General features: G+C 38.2%; 1 protein-coding gene across 1 annotated transcript; it reads right to left on the bottom strand.

Annotated features, from left to right (window-relative positions):
* On the bottom strand, positions 1-26,779 carry LOC112403091 (olfactory receptor 10J1-like). The gene is given in 7 exon segments (XM_024750427.1): positions 1-759; positions 761-945; positions 24,364-24,373; positions 26,315-26,388; positions 26,391-26,579; positions 26,582-26,743; positions 26,746-26,779. Coding segments are annotated over 7 exon segments (1,413 nt in total).
* Positions 26,780-27,065: the final 286 nt, after the last annotated feature.

The raw sequence follows: 27,065 nt of genomic DNA, 5'->3' as shown, positions 1-27,065 counted from the left end.
TCAGGAAAGCTTCCTGCCAGTGGCCCGGAGCAGAGCATCCTTGACCTCTTTGTTCCTCAGAGCGTACACCACAGGGTTCAGTAGAGGGGTGATGATGGTGTAGGTCACTGAGATCAGCTGACCCTGATCCTTGGTGTTCTCTGACTTGGGCTTGGGGTAGACAATGGAGGCACAGCCATAGTGGACCATGACCACAGTGAGGTGGGAAGCACATGTGGCAAAGGCCTTCTTCTGGCCCTTAGCAGAGGCAATTTTAAGGGTGGTGGAGATGATGAGGATGTAGGAAATGAAAACCAATCCCATGGGAACCAGGATCACCAGGATACTGATGATTAAAGTCAGGATCTCATTGACAGTCATGTCAGTGCAGGAGAGCTTCATCACAGGTCAGATGTCACAGATGAAGTGGGCCAACTTTGTAGCACAGAAAGATAACCTGAATACAGATGTAACCTGTGTCATGGCTACAACCAACCCAATGCTGCAGGCCTCCCACACCAGCTGGATGCATGCCCTCTTGTTCACAATGACAGAGTACCTCAAGGGGTTGCAAATGGCCACATAGCAGTCGTGCCCCATTGCTGTGAGCAGGAAGCAGTTGTTGATGGCCAAAATGATGAAGAACATCTGAGTGGCACAACCTGCCAAAGAAATGGGCTGACTCAGGCCTGTGAGGTTACAGAGCATCTTGGGTATAATGATGAGTGTGTACATGGTCTCTGAAGCTGACAGCATGCTGAGGAAGAAGTACATGGGGGATGTGGAGGTGATGATCAAGGCTGATGATGGTCATAATGATGATACTGCCTGCCAAAGTTAACATGTACAGTGCAAGGAACATAATAAAGAGAGTGAGCTGGTGCTCATGGAAGCTGAAGAAACCCTGGGAAGTAAACTCACTCACCAAAGTGTGATTCTCTTTCTTCATTAAATCATATATGGCATCTAAGAAAGTAAAAAATTATATAAGGAACCTAGATGGTTGATTTCTGTCAAGAGCAGGCTGGGCAGATTCTTTTGGTTCATCTACTTCAGGTCTCTGCTTATTTATATTCATACCCATGCTCATTTCTTTTGGGAATAAGCAGTGGAGTAATGTTCTTTGCTCACCAAGGAAAAAATACATGGTTTTTAGAGTCAGGTGGTATAAACTCATATTTTAGTTCTATCATGGGCTAAGTTACCTTGGGCAAGGAATTTACATCTCTAAGACCAGTTTCCTCACGTTTATATGGATGCAATTATGATAACATCATAGATTTGTTGGTAGAAACATTTTTAAACTGTTAAGTATCAACTTATATTAGAATTCAAACAATTATTGAATCCATTCAAGTTCAGTGGTGTAATGTCGTGCAGAGCTCCAGGCTCTGTAGCTACCTACTAATTCCCAAGCTTCTAGGGTTTAAGGTAGAGCTCTTGTCACTATGGTTTACACACTGTGTTCTCATTTCAGTTTTTCAACTCTGATGGTACTACTCCTCTCAACTTCTGTGCTACAGTCCTCTTCCCTAGACACTACTCATTTTTCAAAGCTACACAAAGCCCATAACCTCTGTAAAATCCTTTTCTATTCTCTCTCTCTCACCCTGCTCCCTCCCTCCCCCCCAGCCCCAAACATGTGTCCTTGCATGCAGGTAGCATACAACTGTATACTAGCTCTTTTGTGTTGAAAGCACCATAGTGCATTTGTGATTACAAAATATGTTCACATACATTATTTAACTTCATCACCATCCAATGGAACAGGAAGGGTGAGGATTATTGTTTCTCTTCAGAAGCAGAGACTGAGGATCAGCTCCGTTTAGGTAACTGCCCGTGGACACACAGGTGTCAAAGGATGAAAATCAAGACTTGAACTCATGTCTTCTGATCCTGTGCCCATTGTTCCTCCCATTACACAAAACTGCATCATAGAACTGTCCCCATCATGGCTGTATTATATAGTCTTTGAGAGTAAGGACCAAGTATTTCAACTCTTTATAACCCTATGACAACTGCAATGTAGGGCATAATGTCTGCTGATGGAATCGTTGCAGGTAACTGGTCCATCAAACAAATTGCCTGTTAGAAAGCAGAGTGCTGGGGCACCACAGCGAGCTCTTCTTCAAAGAAGAGGAGTTTTCAATGTTTTTTAACCTCTGTCTCCTTTCCCTCTGTCTATGCCTGTGACAGCAACAAACAATTAAAGAACTGGGCTGAATTTTAACATTGGAATTATAACTCTAGAAGAAAGCTAACACTATGAACATCTAATTGGAAAATATACTGGTAGTGTAACTTTTCTAGTAGCTTTTACCCTATTACTAAACAACATATAATTATGTGACAGGTTAGCTATAAAAATAAATTTAATAATAGAATACATGGAGTTGCCTAAAAAGTGCATTTTGCTGGAAGTAAAGCAAATTAGCCACATTGAAAAATGACTCACTATTGGGTAAATTTCAAAGGCAAACTTCTTTAGTGCTTTTAAGATTAATCTATTTTTCAGAAATATAACATTTTAAATAAAGGAAATCTACAAAATGGTATTTATAAGAGATTGCTGCACAGTTACACTTCAACCCCTCCTAGCATGATATGAAAAGAAATGGTATGAGGTTGAAAGAAAAATTTTATGTTAGACGTCAGGGACCATTTCTTAACAGGGAAAATTGTTTGGCTTGATGTGCGTACCATGATAAGTAACTGTAAATGTATACTATGAGGCTTTATAAACAGTGTCTCTGTGGATTATGATTTGTGTGAAGACAAGCATATAGACAAGGAAACATAGCTGCTAAGTAGCAGAGCCACATTCTTTATTACCATATTAGTCAAGATAGTCTAATTCTGGAAGTCATTATTCCTTAGGATTAGCAGAGGATCTTTGAAAGTGGTAAATTAAGGCTAAAGAAGAACAAAAATTCATATACACCTGGACCCTTTCCAGCTTAATATAATTTGACCCTTTAACAACAATAAAACCCATACGTGTATTTTATTCTGTATGTGGCTACCTCTGTAAATGATTGAAGTCTTTTCCCAAATCTCACTTACTTTTCTTCCTGCAAATCTGTGGCTCAACAGAAAAACGGAGGTAGCGATCAGAAATGTGGCCCATTGGTCACAAGTATTCACAAATCAAGGTCATGAAACAAAGGCACCTGAATGTGATCCTTCTGCCTGCTTTAGGGCCAGTCTAGGGCTGAAGGTCAAAGGAAAGTTACAGGGGGCTCCTCAGATACTAGATATTCTCTCCAGCTGGGGGAAGAGCTTTTGACACCCAAGAAAGGCTCTCTGGGGATCATCTCTCAAGGTTTCTGGGTGACATTCCCTGAGCACCCTCGAGAGTCACCCTGGGGCTAGAAGTAAGCAGACGGCCAGTGCCCAGGGACCTTGTTATATAGAGGGCACATTTACCAGATTATATGGGTTTGTGCTTTGGGACTCTCATGGCACTTTGCACTGCAAGTAGAAACAGCAGTGGCTTATTTGTCAGGTTTTGTTTTTTAAATAAATATTCTATTTTTATATAGTTGGGCCTTGGAAAACCATGGTTACAAAGCCCAAGTGGGCTCTAGCTAAGAGCCTCTGTCTTGGATTCCAGGAAACTATGCAGCTCTCCCTGTAGTCAAGAACCCTGCTCAATATCTTTTTTTTCTTCTTCTTCTTCTTCTTTTCTGGAACTAAAACAGTCAATCTGGTTATTGTTTCTGTCTTATTGTGGGATTCAGAAATGGTAGACCAAAAGCTCAATAGACAGTAGAGACCTCTCCAGAAGGCCAGGAGACCACTGTCTGTGTCTAAAGAAACCTGACCCAGGATTTCATACCCCAGGCCTGTCCAAGAAAATAGTTAAATGCACAGGGCTTCACAAGCTCAGTCTGGGGTTACCTCCACACTGGTTTCCCAGCCCCAAGTCCAGGCATTTTTTCTCCCCCTAGGAGCATCTTATTCTCACTATTTTCCTCTTTTATATTGGTAAAAGACAAACTGAGGCATATTAAAAATTTTAAGCTTTTTTTTTTTTAACAAAAATCAATGCAAATTGGGCAGTGCCAAACCAGAAGTTGTTAGGGGTGTCCCAGGGCCAGGAACTCAGAGAGAGACTTCTATAAAGAAAAAGGAGAGGCAAAGTAAGGAGAGTAATGACTGGCTGTAGCTTAAAGCCTGGTTGGCTTTTTGTGATTGGTTGTCCTGAGGCTTTGATTTTATAACCTGGAGGCATTTCCAGCCTTAGATTTTAGTTTATTTACATAGGCTGCCATGGCATTGGAGGCCCCTCAGTTTGATGGCCTCCTTGTTTAGTTAATTTAACAACATGTACCTTATCTATCTCATGGCCAGATCCTGACAATTCTCCAAGTTAATTTTTCCACACATGGCAAAAAAATGAAGTGCCTGCATTCATACCTTGATAAACTGAAAAAATGCCCCTTGTACTTGGTTTTGGTTTGTTTTTTGGTTAAGTGGCGGGGGGGGGGTTGTTTTTGTTGTTTTTTTGGGGTTTTTTTGTATTCCTGCTTCTCCTTCTCTACTGAATTTGTGGTAGCTTTTAAATTTAGAAAACTATAGAAATAAAGGTTTATAGCAAACATGAAGAAGTTTATAATATTTGCTCTTATCCATATCAGTTTCAGAGACATAAGAGGAAATGCTAGCCAAATCAGGGTTTCTTAGAAAACTCAAAACTTTTCATTAAATTATCATTAATGAAGTTAACGTCTCAACTTCTTTTCCTGGCTGTTTGCAGCTGAGTAGTATCTTCATAGCCATTATAGCCTTCAGTGTTTTGTGGTCAAAGTGTGATTGGATAGTCTTCCATTTTGGGACTACCCCTGTGATTAAACTTTTTTTTTCTCTGCTCTAGTGAGAGAAGAGCCAATTTGTCACTCTAGATATCATTGCAAACACAAATCAGCATTGAGGCATGAAGAGGCTCCCTGCCCCCAGCAGGAAGAAGGTAGAAAGCCTCTTTCATAGAAGACAATCAAGACAGCTCTAGCAACACACAATCAGGGTAGGAAGAACTTTGTACTGTTACAATCTGAGCTCTCTGTGAAAAATTAGGAGACCATGCTGTTAGAGGATACACTAGTGACCTTATTTTTCCTGAGGAGGTATCTTTTTGTTTTAAGAGCTGAAAAGGAAATCTAGCAGAATCCTAGGTTTATGAATAATCAGGAGAGGAAGGACAGTGGTTAGGGTTCTGTTAGGAGGTTGATGGCCAAACAACCTGACTCCTGGCTAGCATGTCTCTCTGGGTATGGCTGTGAGAACAACTGAAGGGCTGAGCTAAGGGAAGTGCTGTATTCCTGGGCACTGTGTCCCTGGGTGCCTTAACCTCAGCCTAGCATTGTGTGGGTAGGCTTGTCCACATGCATGACTGTAGTTGCCCACATCCATGCTTGCTTGTACTGAAACTTGGATGTTCCAGTTAGCGGCATAACAAACTACTTGAACTTAGTGTCATAAAGCAACAGCAGTCCTTCATCATCCATCTCTGGGAGACTGGTCTCAGTGAGGCTCTTCTCACATCGGGTCTCCCATGTAGCTGTGGTCAGGAGTTAGCGGGAGTTTGCTCACTCACGTCGTCAGTCAATGCTGGCTGTTGACTGAAATACCTACACCTAGCCTCTCCAAGTAGCCTGGGCTTCCTCACAGCCTGTGCTGTGGATTCCAGGAGCAAGCACCCCAAGACAAAGAGCCCGACAGAAACTGTATGATCCTTTATGTCCTGGTCTCAAAAGTCAGGATGTCACAGCATGACTTTCACACCACCATAATTGTCCAGTCAGTCACAGAGACATGCCGTCTCAAGGGGAAGCATACAGACTTTGCTTTGTAATGGGGATGCAGCACACTTATAGGAGAGCATACAGAATGGGAGATAACTGCGTTCAGTTTTTGAAAATGCAGTCTATTTGCTATAGTGAATTAGCAAATGTCCAGGATCTTCTCTTGAACAGGTTAGGCTCGTTGTCCTCAAAGGGAAACAGGAAACAAAATAAAAATTAGACTAAGCAAACTCCAGGCTTTCCCTACTTAGGTGTTTCTCTAAACCTGACAACTTTTTTTTTTTTTTAGTTCTGAGGAATATTAAGTATTTTTTTACATTTACTGTGCACTTTATCTCTATTATTATTACCTTGTAATATATAATGAAATAATTATACAACTCACCATAATGCAGAATCAGTGGGAGCTCTGAGCTTGTTTTCATTTGCCACTCACTGATCAGGTTTTTTTTTTTTAATTGGGGTATGGTTGTTTTACAATGTTGTTAGTTTCTACTGTACCCTAAAGTGGAGTTCCTTGTGTACAGCAGGTTCTCATTAGTTATCTATTTTATACGTATTAGTGTATATATGTCAATCCCAATCTTCCAATTCATCCTACTCCCCCTCTTTGCCCCCTTGGTGTCCACATGTTTGTTCTCTACATCTGTATCTCTATTTCTGCCTTGCAAACCAGTTCATCTGTACCATTTTTCTAGCTTCCACGTATATGCGTTAATATTTGTTTTTCTCTTTCTGACTTACTTCACTCTTTATGACAGTCTCTAGGTCCATCCATGTCCTACAGATGACCCAATTTTGTTCCTTCCTGACCACTCTTTTTGAAATGCTTAAGTTCCAGGGATTCTTGGAAAAATGAAGGGGAAATGTGAACAACTCCTCCCCCACCACCACCACCAAAAAAAAAGAAGAATCTAGATCTTCTGCTAATCTAACATTAGACACTTGAGATGACATTAATGAGTTATAAAGTAAAATAGGTATATATTTAGTGCATTACATGATAACTGGAAAGGCAAGCCAAAGTTCTAAACATTTTCAAAATTAACAAAACTCTGCCTTGGCTGACAAGAAGATTTTGAAGCTACTGGTTGCGATTTGCCTATGGGCTTTTGTATATGTTATGTTTGGTGTGTGTTATGATCTTTCTTTATTTAAAAAATATTTATCATATTTAATATAACATATACTTACAAAACACTATGTTTAAAATATGTTGAGATGCATAACAATAAAATAAACATTTGGAATCCCATCACTTGACTTAAGAACTACTCGACTCAAGAATCACTTAGCTCATTCTCTCATTTTTCCCACTTCCTTATCCCTTTGCACTGCACCCCCCTATTCTCACCCTTACCCCCAACAGTTACTACTATCCTGATTTTTATGTTTATTTTCATCTTACTTATTTTATACCTTTATTATATGTGTATGTGTGTTTATTTATTTATTTATTTTTGTGGTATGCAGACCTCTCACTGTTGTGGCCTCTCCCGTTGTGGAGCACAGGCTCCGGACGTGCAGGCTCAGCGGCCATGGCTCACGGGCCCAGCCGCTCCGCGGCATGTGGGATCTTCCTGGACTGGGGCACGAACCCGTGTTCCCTGCATCTGCAGGCGGACTCTCAACCACTGTGCCACCAGGGAAGTCCTGTATGTGTGTTTAAACAATACATTTTTTAGTTCTATTCTTGAGCTTTATAAAAATGATATACTATATACAGTTTTTTGAGACTTGTTTTTTAAAAAATTCAGTGTTCCTTTTCAAGATCCAGAATGGAGCTATAGTTTATTAATTTAACTGCCTTACACTATTCCATCATGTGAATATACCGCAATGTTTTTTGTCCATTGTCCTGGTGTGGGAGAAGGGGGTTGTTTCCAGATTTTTGTTATTATAAATTGTAATGTTTCAAATATTTTACTGCATACTTTCTTGATTAAATGTGCACAAGTTCCTCTAAGGTTTATATCCTTTCAATAAATTACTAGCTCATGGAAGATAAAAAGTTTCAACTTTACAAGATAATACTAAATCAAATTTTGTAGTGGTTGTACCAATTTACACTGTGACAGGTGAAGAATAAGAGAAGTTCCAGTTGATCTACATCCTTTCCTCCTTGTTATTAGACTTGCTAATTTCTGTCAAGCTAGTAGGTGTGACATGGTTGTGGTTTTAATTTACATTTTCCTGAATAACAAGAGGTTGAACATCTTTTCAAAGTTTATTGGCTATGACTGCTTTGTCTTCTGCAAAATACTTTTCATGTCTTTATCCACGTTTCCATTGGGTTGTTTGTGTTTTTTTTATTCAACTGTAGCAGGTTTATATGTACTCTGGACACCAAACTCTTGTCCTTAATATGTTATGCAAATATTTTCTACCACTTTGTGGTTTGTCTTTTCACTTCTTTATGGTGCTTTTTATTGAACAAAAATTATTTTAATGGAGTCAAATTTATCATTCTGGTCTTTTTTGTTAGCAGTTTTGCATCTTCCTTGGAAAAAGAAATTTCGACCTCAGTGTCAGAATAGTCACTTTTATTTTCTTCTAAGCCTATTAATATACTTTTCATATTTAAATCCATCTGGATTTGATTTTCGTGTATGAGGTAAGATAGATGTCCAAATTCATTTTTCTTTTTTCAACTGGATATCCAGTTCTATCAGCTGTTTGAAGAGTCCTTCCTTTCCCCACTGGTCTACAATTTTATCTCTGTCATACATTATAAATCTTTATAAGCATTGGTCAGTTTAGCCACTCCATTCTGCTCCATTGGTCAGTTTTATTCCATGTACCCAGATTACACTGTCTTAACAACTATAACTTTATAATAAATCTTAGTTATCAGGGAGATCAACCCCTCTTATCTTCTTTTATTTTTATGTAGCTGGATCTTTACCTTTCCATACAAATTTTAGATCAGGTTTTTGGAATTGCATTAAACTAAAAAATCATTAGGGATGAACTGATATAGGCTCTCTCTCTATTTGTTTAAATGTTTTAATTTTTGTTGTCAGTCCTCAAGATCACTATCCAGCTAGGTGATCCTCCTAGAAGGATTCACAGGGTACAGAATAACTGTTACAGTCATGGTTATAGTTTATTACAGCAAAAGGGTACAAATTAAAATTGACAAAGGGAAAAAAGGTCCATGGGGGCAAAGTCTAGGAGAAACCAAGCATAAACTTCCAAGTGTCCTCCCCCAGGGGAGTCACATGGACATGAGTAATTTTCTCAGCAACAATGCAAAGTGACCATAGGTGCAAAGTGTTGTTGACCAGGGAAGCTCACCTGAGCCTTGCTGTCAGGCTTTTTATTGGGAGTCAGTCATGTTAGGCATGTAATAACCTGCCTTACTGACCTCAGGTACTCAGACTCCAGCCCTTCAGAACAACAACAGGTGTTCACCATAAATCACACTTTTAGCATAAATGATCTGATCAAACAAATATCTGTGGTTCAAGGCCTCTGACATATCAAAACACTTATCAAGCAGAATTAATTCAAGAGTTCAGAGCTCGTCTCCCATGAGCTGGCCGAGGTCCAGTCCTAAACACAAGCCTTTCTTGGGAATGTGCAGGGTTTGAGCAGCCCAGGACTTCTGACTTAACCCTTTCCTGCACAAATATCTATAAAGAAATTATAATATTTTTTTCACTTTTCTGAAACTTTTTAAATATACAATTTCAGACTTATAGAAAAGTTGCAGGAGTACTACAAAAACTCCTAAATGTCTTTGTCCAGGTACCCCAATTATTCACATTTTGTCCCACTTACTTTATCATTCTCTTCTTTCATCTATAATCTATCTATATCTATCTATCTATCTAACTTTTTTCAGAATCACTTGAGAGTAAGTTGAAGCCATTGTGTCACTTTACTCCTAAATATTTTAGTGTGTATTCCCTAGGAAGAAGCTCATTCTCTTACATAATCACAGTATAATTATTAAAAATCAGTATATATGTATATATATATACAGAGAGAGCCACATACACATATATATTAATATCAAATACAACAATACTATTACCTAATCCACAAATCATATTTAAATTACCCTATTATCTCATAATGTCCTTTATAGCTAAATTTTTTTTGTAGTTTAGTATCCAATCCAAGATTACCCTTTACATATTTGTTTTCCTGTTTCTCTAGTGCCTTTTTATCTGAAACAGTACCTTACTTTTCTTTGTCATTCTCTACCTTGATACTTCTGAAAAGTACAGACCAGATATTTTATGGAACGTCTCTCAGTTTGAATTTATCTGAAGAGTTCATCATTTTCCCCTTGCACTTAACTTTGATTCTGTTTCACTTCTTTCCCTTCTTTGTACTTACTTTGATTTAATATCCTTCATGACTAGATTTAAATTTTGAATTTTTAGTAAGAATATCATGAAAGTGATGTATCATTCTCAATGCATCATACCAAGAACCACGTGATGTCAATTTGTCCTAATATTAGTGATGTTAACTTGTTTAAGGTGGTGTCCACTAGGTTTCTCCACTGTAAACTTATTATTTTCCCTTTTTATATACATAATTTGTAGAGTGATATATTTAGATTTATATCCTGTTTCTCATCAAACTTTCACACTCTACTTTTAGGATCCATTGATGATTTCCTAACTCCATCATTTCTCCTATAGACTGATATTCTGTAAGAAAGAGGTACTATTTAGATACTAGTAGACTTAGATAATATAGGTACTATGAGATAATGTTAATTACTTTTAATATTATTTATGTTGATGTTCAAATCATCACAGAATTGGCAAGTGGAAACTGCATTAGTCTGGCTCCTTTGTTCTTTTGACATGTCTCCATTATTCTTTGGGCAGTTTTATTTTTAATTGAGGTATAATCGATATATAACTATATTACTTTCAGGTGTACAGTATAATAATTTGATATTTGTGTATGTTATGAAATGTTAAATAAAATTTAAAAATTTAAGTTAAAATTAACTTAATAATAAGTTTAGTTAAAATCCATCACCATACCTAGTTATAAATTCTTTTTTTCTTGTGATGAGAACTTTTAAGATTTAATCTCTTCATAACTTTCAAATATGCAATACAGTATTAGTAATTATAGTCACCATGCTGTACATTACATCCCCATGGCTGACTTATTTTATAACTGGAAGTTTATACCTTTTGACCCCATTCACCCATTTTGACCCCATTCACTGGCAACCACCAGTCTCTTCTTTGAGCACTTCTCTAACCTCAAGATAGAGACGTTCCAGGCTCATCTTGTACTTTCCCTGTACTCTTCCCAGAATCAGCCATTTCTCTGAGAAGCTATGGTATCTTTTAGTGGAGAATTGTATTTAGAAACCAAGATCTGGGTGCTAGGTGTACTTATTGCCACTGCTGTATATTTAATTTTAGACTCTAAAGCTAGAAAATGGGGGGGGGTGTATTAATATTTATATCTTAACAACCATGATTTTATAATGATACCTCCAATTCTAAATTAATATCTCAGACTGTGTTCTAGTGTTCCCCCTTTCTCACTTCTTTTCCCAATGATAAGAAACCTATTACTCTCAGTATATTTGCATATTTGTTCAAGTCTAAAATACACAGAATATTTTTTTTAAAAATTACTAATCCTTGCCATATCTAAAACCAAACCTGACTACTACAAGCAACTCTATGCCACTAAAATGGACAACCTGGAAGAATTGGACAAATTCTTAGAAAGGTATAAACTTCCAAGACTGAACCAGGAAGAAATAGAAAATATGAACAGACCAATCACAAGTAATGAAACTGAAACTGTGATTAAAAATCTTCCAACAAACAAAAGTACAGGACCAGATGGCTTCACAGGTGAATTCTATCAAACATTTAGAGAAGAGCTAATACCCATCCTTCTCGAACTTTTCCAAAAAATTGCAGAGGAAGGAACACTCCCAAACTCATTCTATGAGGCCACCATCACCCGGATGCCAAAACCAGACAAAGATACTACAAAAAAAGAGAATTATAGACCAATATCACTGATGAATATAGATGCAAAAATCCTCAACAAAATACTAGGAAACAGAATCCAACAACACATTAAAAGGATCATACACCATGATCAAGTGGGATTTATCCCAGGGATGCAAGGATTCTTCAATACATGCAAACCAATCAATGTGATACACCATATTAACAAATTGAAGGATAAAAACCATATGATCATCTCAGTAGATGCAGAAAAAACTTTTGACAAAATTCAACACCCATTTATGATAAAAACTCTCCAGAAAGTAGGCATAGAGAGAACCTACCTCAACATAGTAAAGGCCATATAAGACAAACCCACAGCAAACATCATTCTCAATGGTGAAAAACTGAAAGCATTTCCTCTAGGATCAGGAACAAGACAAGGTTGCACACTCTACCACTATTACTCAACATAGTTTTGGAAGTCCTAGCCACAACAATCAGAGAAGGAAAAGAAGTAAAGCTGTCACTGTTTGCTGATGACATGATACTATACATAGAGAATCCTACAGATGCCACTGGAAAACTACTAGAGCTAATCAATGAATTTGGTAAAGCTGCAGGATACAAAATTAATGCACAGAAATATCTTGCATTCCTATACACTAATGGTGAAAAATCTGAAAGAGAAATTAAGGAAACACTCCCATTTACCATTGCAACAAAAAGAATAACAAACCTAGGAATAAACCTACCTAGGAAGACAAAAGACCTGTATGCAGAAAACTATAAGACACTGATGAAAGAAATTAAAGATGATACCAACAAATGGAGAGATATACCATGTTCTTGGATTGGAAGAATCGATATTGTGAAAATGACTATACTACCCAAAGCAATCTACAGATTCAATGCAATCCATATCAGATTACCAATGGCCATTTACGGAACTAGAACAAAAAATCTTAAAATTTGTATGAAGACACAAAAGACCCCGAATAGCCGAAGCAGTCTTGAGGAAAAAAAACGGAGCTAGAGGAGTCAGACTTCCTGACTTCAGACTATACTACAAAGCCAAGGAATCAAGACAATATGGTACTGACACAAAAACAGAAATATAGACCAATGGAACAAGATAGAAAGCCCAAAGATAAATCCACACACCTATGGTCAACTAATCTCTGACAAAGGAGGAAAGGATATACAATGGAGTAAAGACAGTCTCTTCAATAAGTGGTGCTAGGGAAACTGGACAGCTACATGTGAAAGAATGAAATTAGAACACTCTCTAACACCATACACAAAAATAAACTCAAAATTGATTATAGACGCAAATAAAGGCACAAACCTACTACAGAATGGACTTGAGGATATGGGGAGGGGATAGGGTAAGCTGTAACAAAGTGAGAGAGTGGCATGGACATATATACACTACCAAACGTAAAACAGATAGCTAGTGGGAAGCAACCGCATAGCACAGGGAAATAAGCTCGGTGCTTTGTGACCACCTAGAGGGGTGGGATAGGGAGGGTGGGAGGGAGGGAGACGCAAGAGGGAAGAGATATGGGAACATATGTATATGTATAACTGATTCACTTTGTTGTAAAGCAGAAACTAACACACCATTGTAAAGCAATTATACTCCAATAAAGATGTAAAAAAAATAGTAATAAAAAAATAAAAAAGATGTGGTACATATATTCAATGGAATATTACTCAGCCATAAAAAAGAATGAAATTGGTTCATTTGTTTGAGATGTGGATGCATCTAGAGACTGTCATACAGAGTGAAGTAAGTCAGAAAGAGTAAAACAAATATCATATATTAACACATATACCTAGAAAAATGGTACAGATGAACCGGTTTGCAGGGGAGAAACTGAGACACAGATGTAGAGAACAAATGTATGGACACCAAGGGGGGAAAGTGGCAGGGGTTGGGGGTGGTGGTTGGATGAATTGGGAGATTGGGATTGACTTGTATACAGTGATGTGTATAAAATGGATGACTAATAAGAACCTGCTGTATAAAAAAATAAATAAAATTCAAAAAAAAAGTAATTCACTTTAGAAAAGCTCTGAAAATTGTAATTAGGTGTTGAAATTAATATAGAAAATATTGCAAAGGGGATGAACTTTTCATTACATTCTATCACTTTTTGGAAACACTGATTTTGGTTGAGGTGGTTCTCCAATTTTAAACACACACATACACACACACACAAGTACACAAATACACAACAACATACACATCTCTAGCTGCTTTGTTTCTCTGACCATGTAAGAGAGGTGCACTCTTCCTTTTAGACAAAGCTATCAAACAGCTGAGTGACATCCTCTCTTGAACAAATAAAGCAGATGGAGTTGTATGCAAAACAGTCAAACAGACTTTAGTGTAATATAGAAAATAAAAAAATAAAACAAAACCAAACCAAAAAATAAATTCTATTCTACTAAATAGAATTTAGGAATGTTCTCTGCATATACCTATGTGTGTGTGTGTGTGTGTGTCCTTTTTTGTAATCCAAATGGACTGTATTCTGTGTACTGTTATATGACTTGCTTTTTCACATAATATTTGAGATGTCTTTACAAAACAATACATGAAGGTTTTTATCATTCATTTGAACAATTGCATATAGTAAGGTAAGAGTATAACATAATTTATTTACCCTATTCTAAATATCCATGGATATATAGACTATTTGCAGTTTTGGGCATTTTTAACGGGTATTATAAAGAAAATCACTTTATATATAAAGTTCACATATAATTGTACACTTCTGGGACCACATCTGTAGGATACATGCCTGAAAGTAAGATTTCTTAGTGATATGTGCATTCAAAAACTTAATAACTATTACCAAACTGAAACCAAAATAAGATGTATTAATTTACACACTTTTCATATACTTATTAATCATTTGTACTTCATTTGCTGTGAATGTCCATTTACATACCTTGCTCATTTTTCATATTCTGGCATCATTTTCTTGTAAGAGTTCTCTAATAAGGAAATATGCCTTTTATTATACATGTTGCAGTATTTTTCTTCTGTTTATCATTATTACTGAGTTTATGAGTTTGAAATTTTATTAGCATTTTATTTATGTGTTTATCAAGGCCTTCCTAACTCCAACATTATTTTTTTTAAATACTCATGTCTTCTATACTTTTTGTGTTTCAGTATTTGATTCATCTGGAATCAAATTGGTTGTAAGAAACAAAGATGTACTTCTTAAAATGAAATCAGATGCACCTTTTATTATTACCTATAACTAGGCCATTGTCTCAACACCATATATCAAATAATACAAACATCTCATATTTTTACTACATTATGCTACCGTATGCTAAATCTGCCTCCCCCCAATTATTCTTGTTTGGAATTTCCCCAGTTATTCTCACATTTAACAATTAATGGTATTTTTATTGATTTTTCATTGTATTCACAGAAATTTAAGAATAAACATCTTTAGTCTATAATACTGAGGCTTTCTACCCAAAGCAAGATTTAAATGGTAATGTTTGTCTTCTTTTATGTGTTTCAGTAGGGTTTTAAAATATTCTTCATGTAGAAAATGAGTATTTTCGGGCTTCCCTGGTGGTGCAGTGGGTGGGAGTCCGCCTGCCGATGCAGGGGACACGGGTTTGTGCCCCGGTCCGGGAGGATCCCATGTGCCGCGGAGCAGCTGGGCCTGTGAGCCGTGGCCGCTGGGCCTGTGCGTCCAGAGCCTGTGCTCCACGATGGGAGAGGCCACAACAGTGAGAGGCCCGCGTACCACAAAAACAAAAAACAAAGAAAATGAGTATTTTCTATTTCCATGTATTTGATCTGTTTTGTTTCATTTAGGAATGAGATATCTTCTTCCATTATATTTTCTAAAGAACTATTATTTCCATCACTTATCTTTCCAGTTCATTCTCACTGGTATCTTAATCTAAATAATTCCTCAATTTATAAAGCCCTACATTTTATATCTATGTTTATTTCTGTCATTTTCAAAGTTCCATGTTACTGCCCCCTTTTGTCCTCCCTACCCTGTTAAAATTCCACAGACTCTCATTTCATTGCATTCACCTTTAATTCACGTGCCCCTGTCTTACCTGGCATAATACCAATCTTGGTTAAATCAAATTTTCCTCTTGTGCAGAGCACCCATGCAGCTGAACTTCACTGGTGGAAAATATATTCTTATGATAACTTGTCTTACTTAGAATTCATGACATTTAACACTAAGTGGGGTCTTGATGTTACTGGGGAACCCCTCTGTATTCCTGCCTACCATTTTTTCTCTCACCTTCTTTGCACTTTTCACACATTCTTTTCTATTCTCTAACTTCCAGAGATTCTTCCTTATCCTTTTTAAAGCACATGACTTTATTTTCTGTTTCATTAAGAACAATTAAAGCAGTTAGGAGAGATCTTCCATGTAGTCCCACCAACACATCAACCCAACCATGGGCATCTGTGCTCAGTACCAATCCTTGTATACTCTCACTGTGGGGAGCACTCCATATACATCGAACAAGACCATCTATGAACTTGTGCACTGCACCCCAATCGCCTTTCCCTTACTCAGGACTTTGCTTTAGCAGTTTTCCTCTATGTCTTTTGAATCATCAAATTTGCATTAGATCACTTTCATTTACAAACTTATTTGCTTGTAATTTTCCTCATCCTAAAAGAACAAACATAAAGGCCAATAAAAACAACCTTCCTGTGATCCCGTATCCTTCTCCAGCTATGGGTTCATTTATTTGCTCCCTTTTACATCAAAACTCTTTGAAGGAATTGCATTGTCTTCAGTTTCTCTCCTTTGTTCTCTTGAATTCACACTAAACAGGCTTTTATCACCATCCCTCATACAGATTTTTTTCGATGAGACCGAACACCTCATATTGCCAAATCTAACAATCAATTCTAACACAATGTACTTGGCATATTGGCAGCATTGGACCCAATTGACTAATTTCTCTTCCTTGGAAATCTCTTTTCATGTGGTTTCCAGGACACACACTTTTTTAGTTTTCATATTTTCCCCTTCCAATGTCATTTTTCTTTTCTCCTCAATCTCATGATGTTGGACTACCTCAAGTTTCAGCCACAAACCACTTCTGTATTTACAGTTGCAACCTAGCGATCACTTCCTCTTCTGGCTTTAAACAATTTCCAAACTTAAATCTCCACTCCATACTTCTTTTCAAACTCCAAAGTTGTATGTTCAACAGTCATCTCATTTTTTCTTCTTGAATATCTCCTCAGCATCTCAAATAGAACATGTCCCCAACTGAACCGATAAACTCTTCACGCAAAGGGACACTTTGTTCCAAGCTGCCATCACCTCTAACTTGGACCACAGCAGCAAGGTCCTGACTGGCCTCTCCCTGCTTCTCCTTTGGGTCTGGGGGTTGAATACAGTAGCAGTCAGAGTAAAGATTTTAATGTCTAAATCAAATCAGGTAGCCCCTTTGCTCAGATGGCTCTACAATGAATTTTTAACCCTCTTAGAATAAAATTCAAAGTCCTTACCATAGCTTATAAGACCACAGTTTCAATCTTCCCCTTAATTGCCTTGGTCATTACCCTCCAGCCACACTGGCCTGTTTTTTGCTCCTCACACATGCCAAGGTTAACCTCTCCCTAGATCTTATCTTAGCTTGGAGCACTCTTTATTCTATGTGGCTCACTCACTCCTTCATTCATTCTTCTGCTCAAACATCACCTTTCCCGACCACCTGATCTAAATGGGCTACTGTTTCCTGCTGCCAGGGATGACTATCCTTTTGTCCTTTTTTCCTTTTGCTTTTTCTCCAAACACTATCATTTCCCAAAATAACAGTACATATAACTTATATACTTTTAAAATCATCTATGTTCCTCTTGGAAAATAAGTGTTGTGACAGCAGGAACTTTGCTTCGTTGACTGCTTGTTTGTTTTTGTTAGTGACTTTTGCTCTCCTCTGTTTGGTATTTTGCCTGGAATACAGTTTTCCGTCCCTTATTTTCAACCTTCCTGTTTTGTTTTAGGTACTGATAAGTGCTTAAAAAAACAAAACAAAACAAAACAAAACCATAAAACACCTAATAGAGTGCCCACATTGTTGGGCATTACAGTAGATGAAGTGATCAAGGAAGGAATCCCTAAAGATTACTTCTCATTTTAGTTGAGGCTTGAATGATAGAGAATGAACATGCATAAATGAATGAATGAGAATCTGGAGAAAAAGAGCACTCTAGACTGAAGGAATAGCAAGTATAAAGTTCCTAAGTGGGAATAAACTTATGTTGATAGTTACCGGACTAGTAGGTAAGAGGTTAGACATAAGAGATGAGGTCATTCTTAATGGCATGGAGTGACAAGGACAGGTAGGGCCTATAGGTCATCATGAGGAGAGTAAATTATATTCCAAATACAATGGGAATCCATTGGGTATTTTTAATTAGGGGAAGAGCATGATCTGATTTTCATCTTTAAAAGATAACTTTGGCTGTTATGTAGAGAATTGATTGGAAAAGAATAAGAATAAACAAGGAGAGTAGATACTGAAAGAAGATTGTTTCTGTATAGGAGCAGTTTCAGTGGAGATGGAAGGAAATGGATAAATTTGTTTTGTAGGTAGAACTGACAAAACTTGTCAGGAAATACTACTCAACATGGCCTCAAAGGCTAATTTTCTCTCCCCTTTCAGTAATTTGGCAAAGAGCTGACAGTGGAAGAATAGGTTGATACTAGCTGCTGAGTTCTTGATGCTCCCTCTTCTAACAAAGATCTTTCAACTAAGAAGCTCCTGTTGTTATGTAATCACTTAGATGTTTCCTGTTCCTCTTTTTTTTTTTAATAAATGTGCCACATCTGTGAAAGATCATATAATTATATCAACTTGACAGAGAGAAACATTTGACAAAATCCAGCACCCATATATGACAAAAACTCTTAGTAAGGTAAGAATCGAAGGGAATTATCTCAATTTGATAAAGAGCATATCAAAAAAAAATCAATAGGATCATAAGACTGGATGCTTCCTTCCTAAAATCAGGGACAAGACAAGGATATCTGCTCTCACCACTCTCATTTAACATGGTAATGGAAGTTCGGCCTACTGCAATAAGACACAAAGAGGAAATAAAAGGCATATAGATCAGAAAGGAAGACGTAAACCTGCCCCTATTTATGTGGGTGACATAATTATCTATGTAGAAAGACCCAAGGCATTTGCAAAAGCAAAATAAAACAAAAACACTTCCTAGAAGTAGTGAGTTAGGTAAGGTTACAGCATACAGTATCAACATATGAAAATTAATCACATTTCTGTATACTAACAGTGAAAATGAGGGAACCAAGATTAAAAGCACAATATCATTTACAGCAGGGGTCCCCAACCCCTGGGCCATGGACCACTACTGCTCCGTGGCCTTTTAGGAACCAGGCTGCTCAGCAGGAGGTGAGCAGTGGGAGAGGGAGCAAAGCTTCATCTGTATTTACAGCCACTCCCCATGGCTCGCATTACTGCCTGAGCTCCACCTCCTGTCAGATCAGCGGTGGCATTAGAATCTCATACGAGCACGAACCCTACTATGAACCATGCATGCAAGGGATCTAAGTTGAGTTCTCCTTATGAGAATCTAATGCCGGATGATCTGAGGTGGAGCTGAGGCAGTGATGCTAGTGCTGGGGAGCAGCTGAAAATACAGATTATCATCAGCAGAGAGGTTTGACTGCGTGGAGACCATAATAAATCAACTGCTTGCAGGCTCATATCAAAGACTGATCAGTGAGTGGCAAGTGAAAACAAGCTCAGGGCTCCCACTGATTCTGCATTATGGTGAGTTGTATAATTATTTCATTATATATTACAATGTAATAATAATAGAAATAAAATACACAATAAATGTAATGTGCTTGAATCATCCCCAAACCATCCCCCCCCCCAACACCGGTCTGTGGAAAGATTGTCTTCCACGAAACCAGTTCCTGGTGCCAAAAAGTTTGGGGACCACTGATTTACAGTTTCTCCAAAGAAAATGAAACATTTAAGTATATGCTTAACAAAACATGTATAAGATTTGTATGCTGAAAAATTACTAAATGACAGTGAAAGAAATCAAAGAAAACTTAAAATGAGAGACATACTTTGGTCATGAACTGGAAGACTCAGCACTATAAAGTTGTCAATTTTCCTTAAATTGATCTATAGATTTAATGCAATTCCTATAAAAATCCTGGCAAGCATTTTTGTAGACATAAACAAGCTTATTCTAAAATTGATATGGAGATGCACAGGCCTTAGCCTAAAGACCTAAACTAAAATAATCCTGATAAAGAAGAATAATGTGAGAGGAATCACTCTACCCAAAATTAAGATTTACTATACAGCTACATTAATCAAGATACTGTAGTATTGGTGGAGCAGTAGACACATAGATCACTAGAACAGGGTGGAAAACTCAGAATTTGATGCACAGAAATACGCTCAACTGATTTTTGACAAATGAGCAAAATGGAAGATGGTAGCCCTTAAAAAAAAATGAACTGAAGCAATTGGATATCTGTAGGCAAAAATTTAATCTTGATCTAAATCTCACAGCTTATTACCAAAAACCTCACAATGGATCATTGACTTAAATGTAAAAAATAAAACTGTAAAACTTCTAGAAAAAAATTATAGAAAAATGTGTAAAATATGGAAACAAAAAAGACCCCAAATAGCCAAGACAATCTTGAGAAAGAAGAGTAAAGCTGAGGTATCATACTCCCTGATTTTGAATTATATTACAAAACTACAATAATCAAAACAGTATGGTGCTGACACCAAGACAGACACATAGATCAGTGGAACAGAATAGAAAGCCCAGAAATCAACCCACTCTTATATGGGCAATTAATCTATGACAAACAAAGCAATATATAATGGGGAGAGGGCAACCTGTTCAATAAATGGTTTTGTGAAAACAGGACAGCTACATGCAAATGAATCAAACTAGACTACTCTCTCATACCATGCACAAAAATAAATTCAAAATGGATTAAAGACTTAAATGTAAGACCTGAAACCATAAATCTTTTAGAGGAAAACATAGGTAGTAAACTCTTTGACATTTATCTTAGTGATTTTTTTTTGGATATGTCTCCTCAGGCAAGGGCAACGAAAGCAAAAATAAGTAAATGGGACCACATCAAGCTTAAAAGCTTTTTTCACAGTGAAGGAAACCATCAGAAAAATGAAAAAGACACCTAGTGAATAAGAGAAAATATTCACAAATGATAGATCCAATAAAGGATTTTTTAAAAAGCTCATACAATTCAACATCAAAAAACAAACAAACAACTCAATTGAAAATGGACAGAAGGCCTGAATAGACATTTTTTCCAAAGAAGACATACAAATGGCCAACAGGCACATGAAAAGATGCTTAGCATCACTAATCCTCAGGGAAATGCAAATCAAAACCACAATGAAACATTACCTCACACCTGTCAGAATGGCTATTATCAAAAAGATAACAAATAACAAGTGGTGGTGTGTGGAGGAAAGGGAACCCTCATACACTATTAATGGAAATGTAAATTGGTAGAGCCACTATGGAAAACAGTATGGAGGTTCCTGAAAAAATTAAAAATAGAATTACCATTTGACCCAGAAATTCCACTCCTGAGTATTTATCAGAAGAAAACAGAAACACTAATTAGAAAAGTTACATGCCCCCCAGTGTTCATTACAGCATTATTTACAATAACCAGGATATGAAGCAACCTAAGTGTCCATCAATAGATGAATGGTTAAAGAAGATGTGGTAAATATTTACAATGGAATATTATTCAGCCATAAAAAAGAATGAAATCTTGCCATTTGTGACAACATTGATGGACCTAGAGGGTATTATGCTAAGTGAAAGAAGTTAAACACATACTGTATGATTTCACTTATATGTGGAATCTAGAAAGCAAAACAAGTGAACAGACATAACAAAACAGAAACAGAGTCCTAGAGAACAAACAGGTGGTTGCCAGAGGGGAAAGGGATGGGAGGAGGAAAGAAATAGGTGAGGGATGTTGAGGTACAAACTTCCATTTGCAAAATAAATGAGTCATGGTTATGAACATAACTATGTACATCTTTGTATGGTGACATCATAACTAGGGTTATCATGGTTGATCACTTTGAAATGTAAAAAGTAAAAACAGAAGGAGACTTAAACCAGTGGAAAATAATACTATGTTTTTAATATGGAGGCTCAAGATCATTAAAATGTTAGTTTTTCATAAATTAGTTAATAAATGCAGTAGGATTTCAATAAAATAATACCAGAGTTTGGTTCGCTTGTATGTATGTAACTGTGCTGAGTATGTGTGTGTGTTGGGGAGGGGTGTAAGTTAAATAAGCTGCTTCTAAAATTTATATGAAAAATTTAAACAGGCAAAACACCTAAAAATATTCTGAAGAAGAATAATGGCAGGTAACTATCTGTATTAGATAATAAAACATTTTTAAAAATCTATGATAATTAATGTTGTTGACACATTAAATAAATGCAACAGAATAAAAATTCTACATTATTTCCATATTTCACATTGCTTCAGAGGACTTTCATTTGCCCCAGGGAAGGGTAAGCCCAAAAGAATCCAGAAAAAAAAGGTCCATTGAATTTCAAAAAGACTTTTTTTAACTCATAACTAAAACATTTGTCTTAAAAGATGAAATAGTTTTTAACTTTAGCAAACTTTTCTAGAGAGGAAAGCTACATTTAGTTTACAAAGAATCATTTTGAATATCAAAAGTCTAAGCACTAAAAGTACTTTGTATGTGAAATGTATAATGTAAACTACTACAGAGTTAGGAATAATTTAGGTTTTTCTGCCAAAATAAAATAAAGGTATCCAGCTTTGTGGAGAAGATAACACTGGAGTTAGTTGGATATTGGGGAAGGCCCACTCTTAGATCTACCAGCAGATACCAGGTTTACCCTGCTGTAAGGAAGGATGGGTGGTAACTGATAAAGCAGAAGGGATATGTCCCTCACTTCCCAGCCTCAGAAAACACGTGAATCCTGGTGGAGCAGAAACAGTTGAGTGATACATCCAAGTGGATGTCTTGGTGACACCCCACTGTGTCTTATTTACTCCATTATAGGGTCAAGGGTGCAACTGAATGTCCAATTGCCCTCAAGCAGTGGTTGAGAGAGGGCCAGTAGACCTAGAGTAGTCACAAGGAAGATGAAGTGCAGGAACCACATTGATTAAAGAGCATGATAAGACCAGAGTCATCACAATAGATAACAAGGATGACCACGGAAGTCATGTATTTACATAGAAATCCAACATGGACAGGAGGAAGTGACCATGGATCAAGTTCCTCTTCCTCCATGCTAAGAAAACTAGAAGGCTTTGTTACCAACCCAGGGTTCTTGGACTCCTTAATCAATAGAAATTGATAAGAGGTCAAACTAGAAATTCACACAAGGCTTTATTGGGACTTGTGTTGTGGCACAAGGGAGTGAAAGCAAGTAGCAGGTTCCCTTGCTCGCTCCTGAGTGGGGGTGAGCTGGTCCCTTAAATGGGGTGAGGGTAGGGGTGGACCCTTGGGTCAAGCCAGAGGGGTGGCTTAGGTGGTCTGCACACCTCCTTGGTGGTGCTTTGTGCAGGGATCATGTGCAGTACCCTGCTTTTGCTTGACACCTCAGAAGTGGAAGTTGGGATTTTGGTTGTTTTGTATCTTTTTTTTTAATGAATTTATTTTTATTTATATTATTTATTTTTGGCTGCGTTGGGTCTTCATTGCTGTGCACGGACTTTCTCTAGTTGCAGCAAGGGGCAACTCTTGCGGTGCGCTGGCTTCTCATTTTGGTGGCTTCTCTTGTTGCAGAGCACGGGCTCTAGGTGCGTGGGCTTCAGTAGTTGTGGCACATGGGCTCAGTAGTTGTGGCTCACGGGCTCTAGAGCACAGGCTCAGTAGTTGTAGCGCATGGGCTTATTTGCTCCGCAGCATGTGGGATCTTCCCAGACCAGGGCTTGAACCCGTATCACCTGTGTTAGCAGGCAGATTCTTAACCACTGTGCCACCAGGGAGTCCCTATATGTTTCTTACGAATGTCCTGAGCTAAGTGCCCCTAGGCATTTCCAGGAAAGTAGCCACCATTATGACAACACTGTGGCCACTATCTGTTCTCAACTAGTGCCTGGGGTTTTCACTTCTACCCTCTCTTCGCACCTTACAGTTATAGTTTCTTTGTATTCTGTTGCTGGAGGAGAGTTTTGTCCAGGTGCAAGCACTGCAACAAAGGGTCCCAGGTCCCAGTTCCCAGGTCCAGCCTGTCTCACCTGCACCAGAACTTGATTCACCCAGAGGATAATGGGAAAGAAAGGGCAGGAGCAGGACCTTGAATTTCATTGTTTACTCATAAAATGACTTAATTACTAAATTGCCCCAGTTTACATGAAAAGGACTAGATGACTTTTTTCTGTCAGGCAGATTGGGAGCTCAGAATTACAAAGTAGACTGAACTGCAGAACCGTTTTAAAGTTAGATTTTTATGTGCTTGCATGCATAGCCTATAAAATGCACGATCATTTTAGAGATTTTGATATTTTTATATTTCAAAAATATTTTATAATGAAGATACTGTGTACTCAGGTGTATCTTATGTATCTTTTTTTTTTTTTTTACGGTATACGGGCCTCTCACTGTTGTGGCCTCTCCCGTTGCAGAGCACAGGCTCCGGACGTGCAGGCTCAGCGGCCATGGCTCACGGGCCCAGCCGCTCCGCGGCATGTGGGATCTTCCTGGACCGGGGCACGAACTCGCGTCCCCTGCATCGGCAGGCGGACTCTCAACCACTGCACCACCAGGGAAGCCCTCTTATGTATCTTTTAATAAATAGATCAGTATAATAATTTTTATTTGCTCAGTAATTATCAATTTTGATCATTATAGTTTGATTCAACACCTATCTTATGTCACAAATTGAGTCTAAAGTTCACCCTGATTCTTTTTTATATTTTTAAGGTGAGAAGCAGTAAATTGCCTTTCATTATTCCATTTCTAACTCAGTTGCTTTAATTTTATGGAAGTTTTCATGTCAAGATCCTTTACTGTCAACTCTTTTCAGATTTTCAGGACTAATGGAATTACCTAATTTATCAGAAAGGTGTTATGCTGACTCTTTTCATATTTCTGTTTAATTCTCTTTCTTTGCCTTTGTGACTTACTTAGCTTATAAAGGGCAGGAGAGGACCCAACCTGAAGGACCTTTTCTAAACTCTCTTTGGCTCCTCCTGACCCTCCCCTTGTACTTCTGGCTTCTCTTGCTCTCCTACCACAGGAAGCTCCAATTTGGATCTGCTTCTAACTTTTCTTTCTTTTCGGCCAATTTCACAGCATTCTTTCAGCAGTTTGCTCCCTGAGCTGTTAGTCTTCATTTCCTCTGAGCCTGCTGTGCATCCTGTCCATGAGGGAGACCCTTCTCTCAGCCCCGCAAGGACTTCTTTATGTGGCTCATCTCTAGCCAGAAGAAGCGAAGCATCAGACCAAGTCATGTGTGTCACATGCCCGTCATATGCAGTTAGGAGTTCTCTCCAATTAACTCTCTCATTTCCCACCCCATGGTTCCCTTTCCTTTGAAGTCCCACATGTTTGAAAATATTCTCTCTAGAAGGATTTTAGCTCACTGCAAACCCATTTCCTAAAAGATATCTATATTTGTGCTTTGCTTATCTTATTAAAGCACAAGGCACTTAGATTTCTACGCAATATCCTCCCTAGTGACCACTTGTTCAAACATCCAATTTATGTTAAAAGAGGATTCAGTGGAGTGGCGATTTTAATGTAGTTATACCACATTAAAAAGTGGACTGGTCACTTTAAAATTTAAGCTTGAGATAAACACTAGATCACATTCTGACCTTGTAATTATCTACTGGAATATGGCCAATAGGTGTCTTTGAGTGACTTTTACTTTTATTTATGTTAACAAAAGGTTGAGGAAGTGAAAATCAATTATTAGAGGCTAGACCCCGGCTCCACTTTTGCCCTGGCCATGATGTATGAGACTTCACTAATCATTTGAAATCTTGGTTCTGTAACTTTACCTATATAGGCTTCCTCCTGGAAGGCATGCATACCTGTTTGGGTAGGGATTTCATCTTAGGAAAGGGATTTCCTACCCACCACTCTCCACAGAGCATCCTGGACTTCTTTGTTTCTTAGACTACACACAACAGGGTTTAGTAAAGGTGTGATGACAGTGTAGGTCACTGAGATCATCCTTGGTGTTCTCTGACTTGGGCTTGGGGTAGGGAGTGGAGGCACAGCCGTAGAGGACAATGACCACAGTGAGGTAGGAGGCATAGATGGCAAAGGTCTTCTTCCGGCCCTCAGCTGAGGCGATCTTGAGAATGGTGGAAATAATGAGGATGTAGGAGATGAAGAGGAAGGTTGCAGGGCCTGTAATGACCAAGAGCCTGATAATTAAGGTCAGGATATCATTGATGATTGCGGTAGCACAGGCCAGGTCCAACACAGGTTGAACGTCGCAGAAAAAATGCTCAATCCGTGCAGTCTGAAAATGGCCACAGCCTGAACCAGTGAGAGTGAGAGCCCCGTGGCACAGACTGAGGATGCCAGCCTGGCGCAGACCCTCCAGTTCATGATGATCAGTTAATAAAGTGGCAGATGGCCGCAGAGCAAGCATACCCCCTTATTGCCAATAGGAGGCAGTTGGCGATGGCAAAGCCAAGGAAGAAAAAAAGCTGAGTCCCACAGCCCTCCAGGGAAGTGGATTGGCTCAGACCTACAAGGCTGGAAAACATGCGAGGGATGATGACCAGAGAGTAGAAAGTGTCTGATAGGAGAGGACACTTAGAAAGAAGTACATGGGGGTGTGGAGGTGATGGTCAATGCGGATTACAGTCACAGTGATGAAATTGCCAGCCAGAGTTAGAATATACAGGGTAAGAAATGCCACAAAGAGTGTGAGCTGATGTTCTTGGAAGTTGGAGAAACCTTGGAAATAAACTCTCTTACCTCTGTGTGGTTGGCTGTCCTCATTGAAGATCTCAGGTCTGAAAGACAAAGTCAGCACCATCTCTTTGGACCAGAGGCTACCCTGCCCTCTGGTGAGCACACTGTCCAGAGCAAAGATTGAACACCACAAAGACCCAGTTCAAAACTTCATGAATTACCTGCCCTTTCCAGGGACATGGCAGACTAGGTCCTAGAACTGGAATTAAAGATACAGAGATTTTGAGCAACACTATTTAAAAGTTTGAGGTAAAGCATTCTTTTCAAGTATTCCTGGGTCATGTAAAAAATGACAACCTATGTATGGCCCATG

The sequence above is a fragment of the Neophocaena asiaeorientalis genome, unplaced genomic scaffold (genome assembly GCF_003031525.2).
Source record: "Neophocaena asiaeorientalis asiaeorientalis breed wild unplaced genomic scaffold, Neophocaena_asiaeorientalis_V1.1 scaffold315, whole genome shotgun sequence".
In the NCBI taxonomy this organism is placed as follows: Eukaryota; Metazoa; Chordata; class Mammalia; order Artiodactyla; family Phocoenidae; genus Neophocaena; species Neophocaena asiaeorientalis.
Note: the sequence above shows the minus strand (reverse complement) of the source record. Positions and strands in the feature narration are given on the sequence as shown.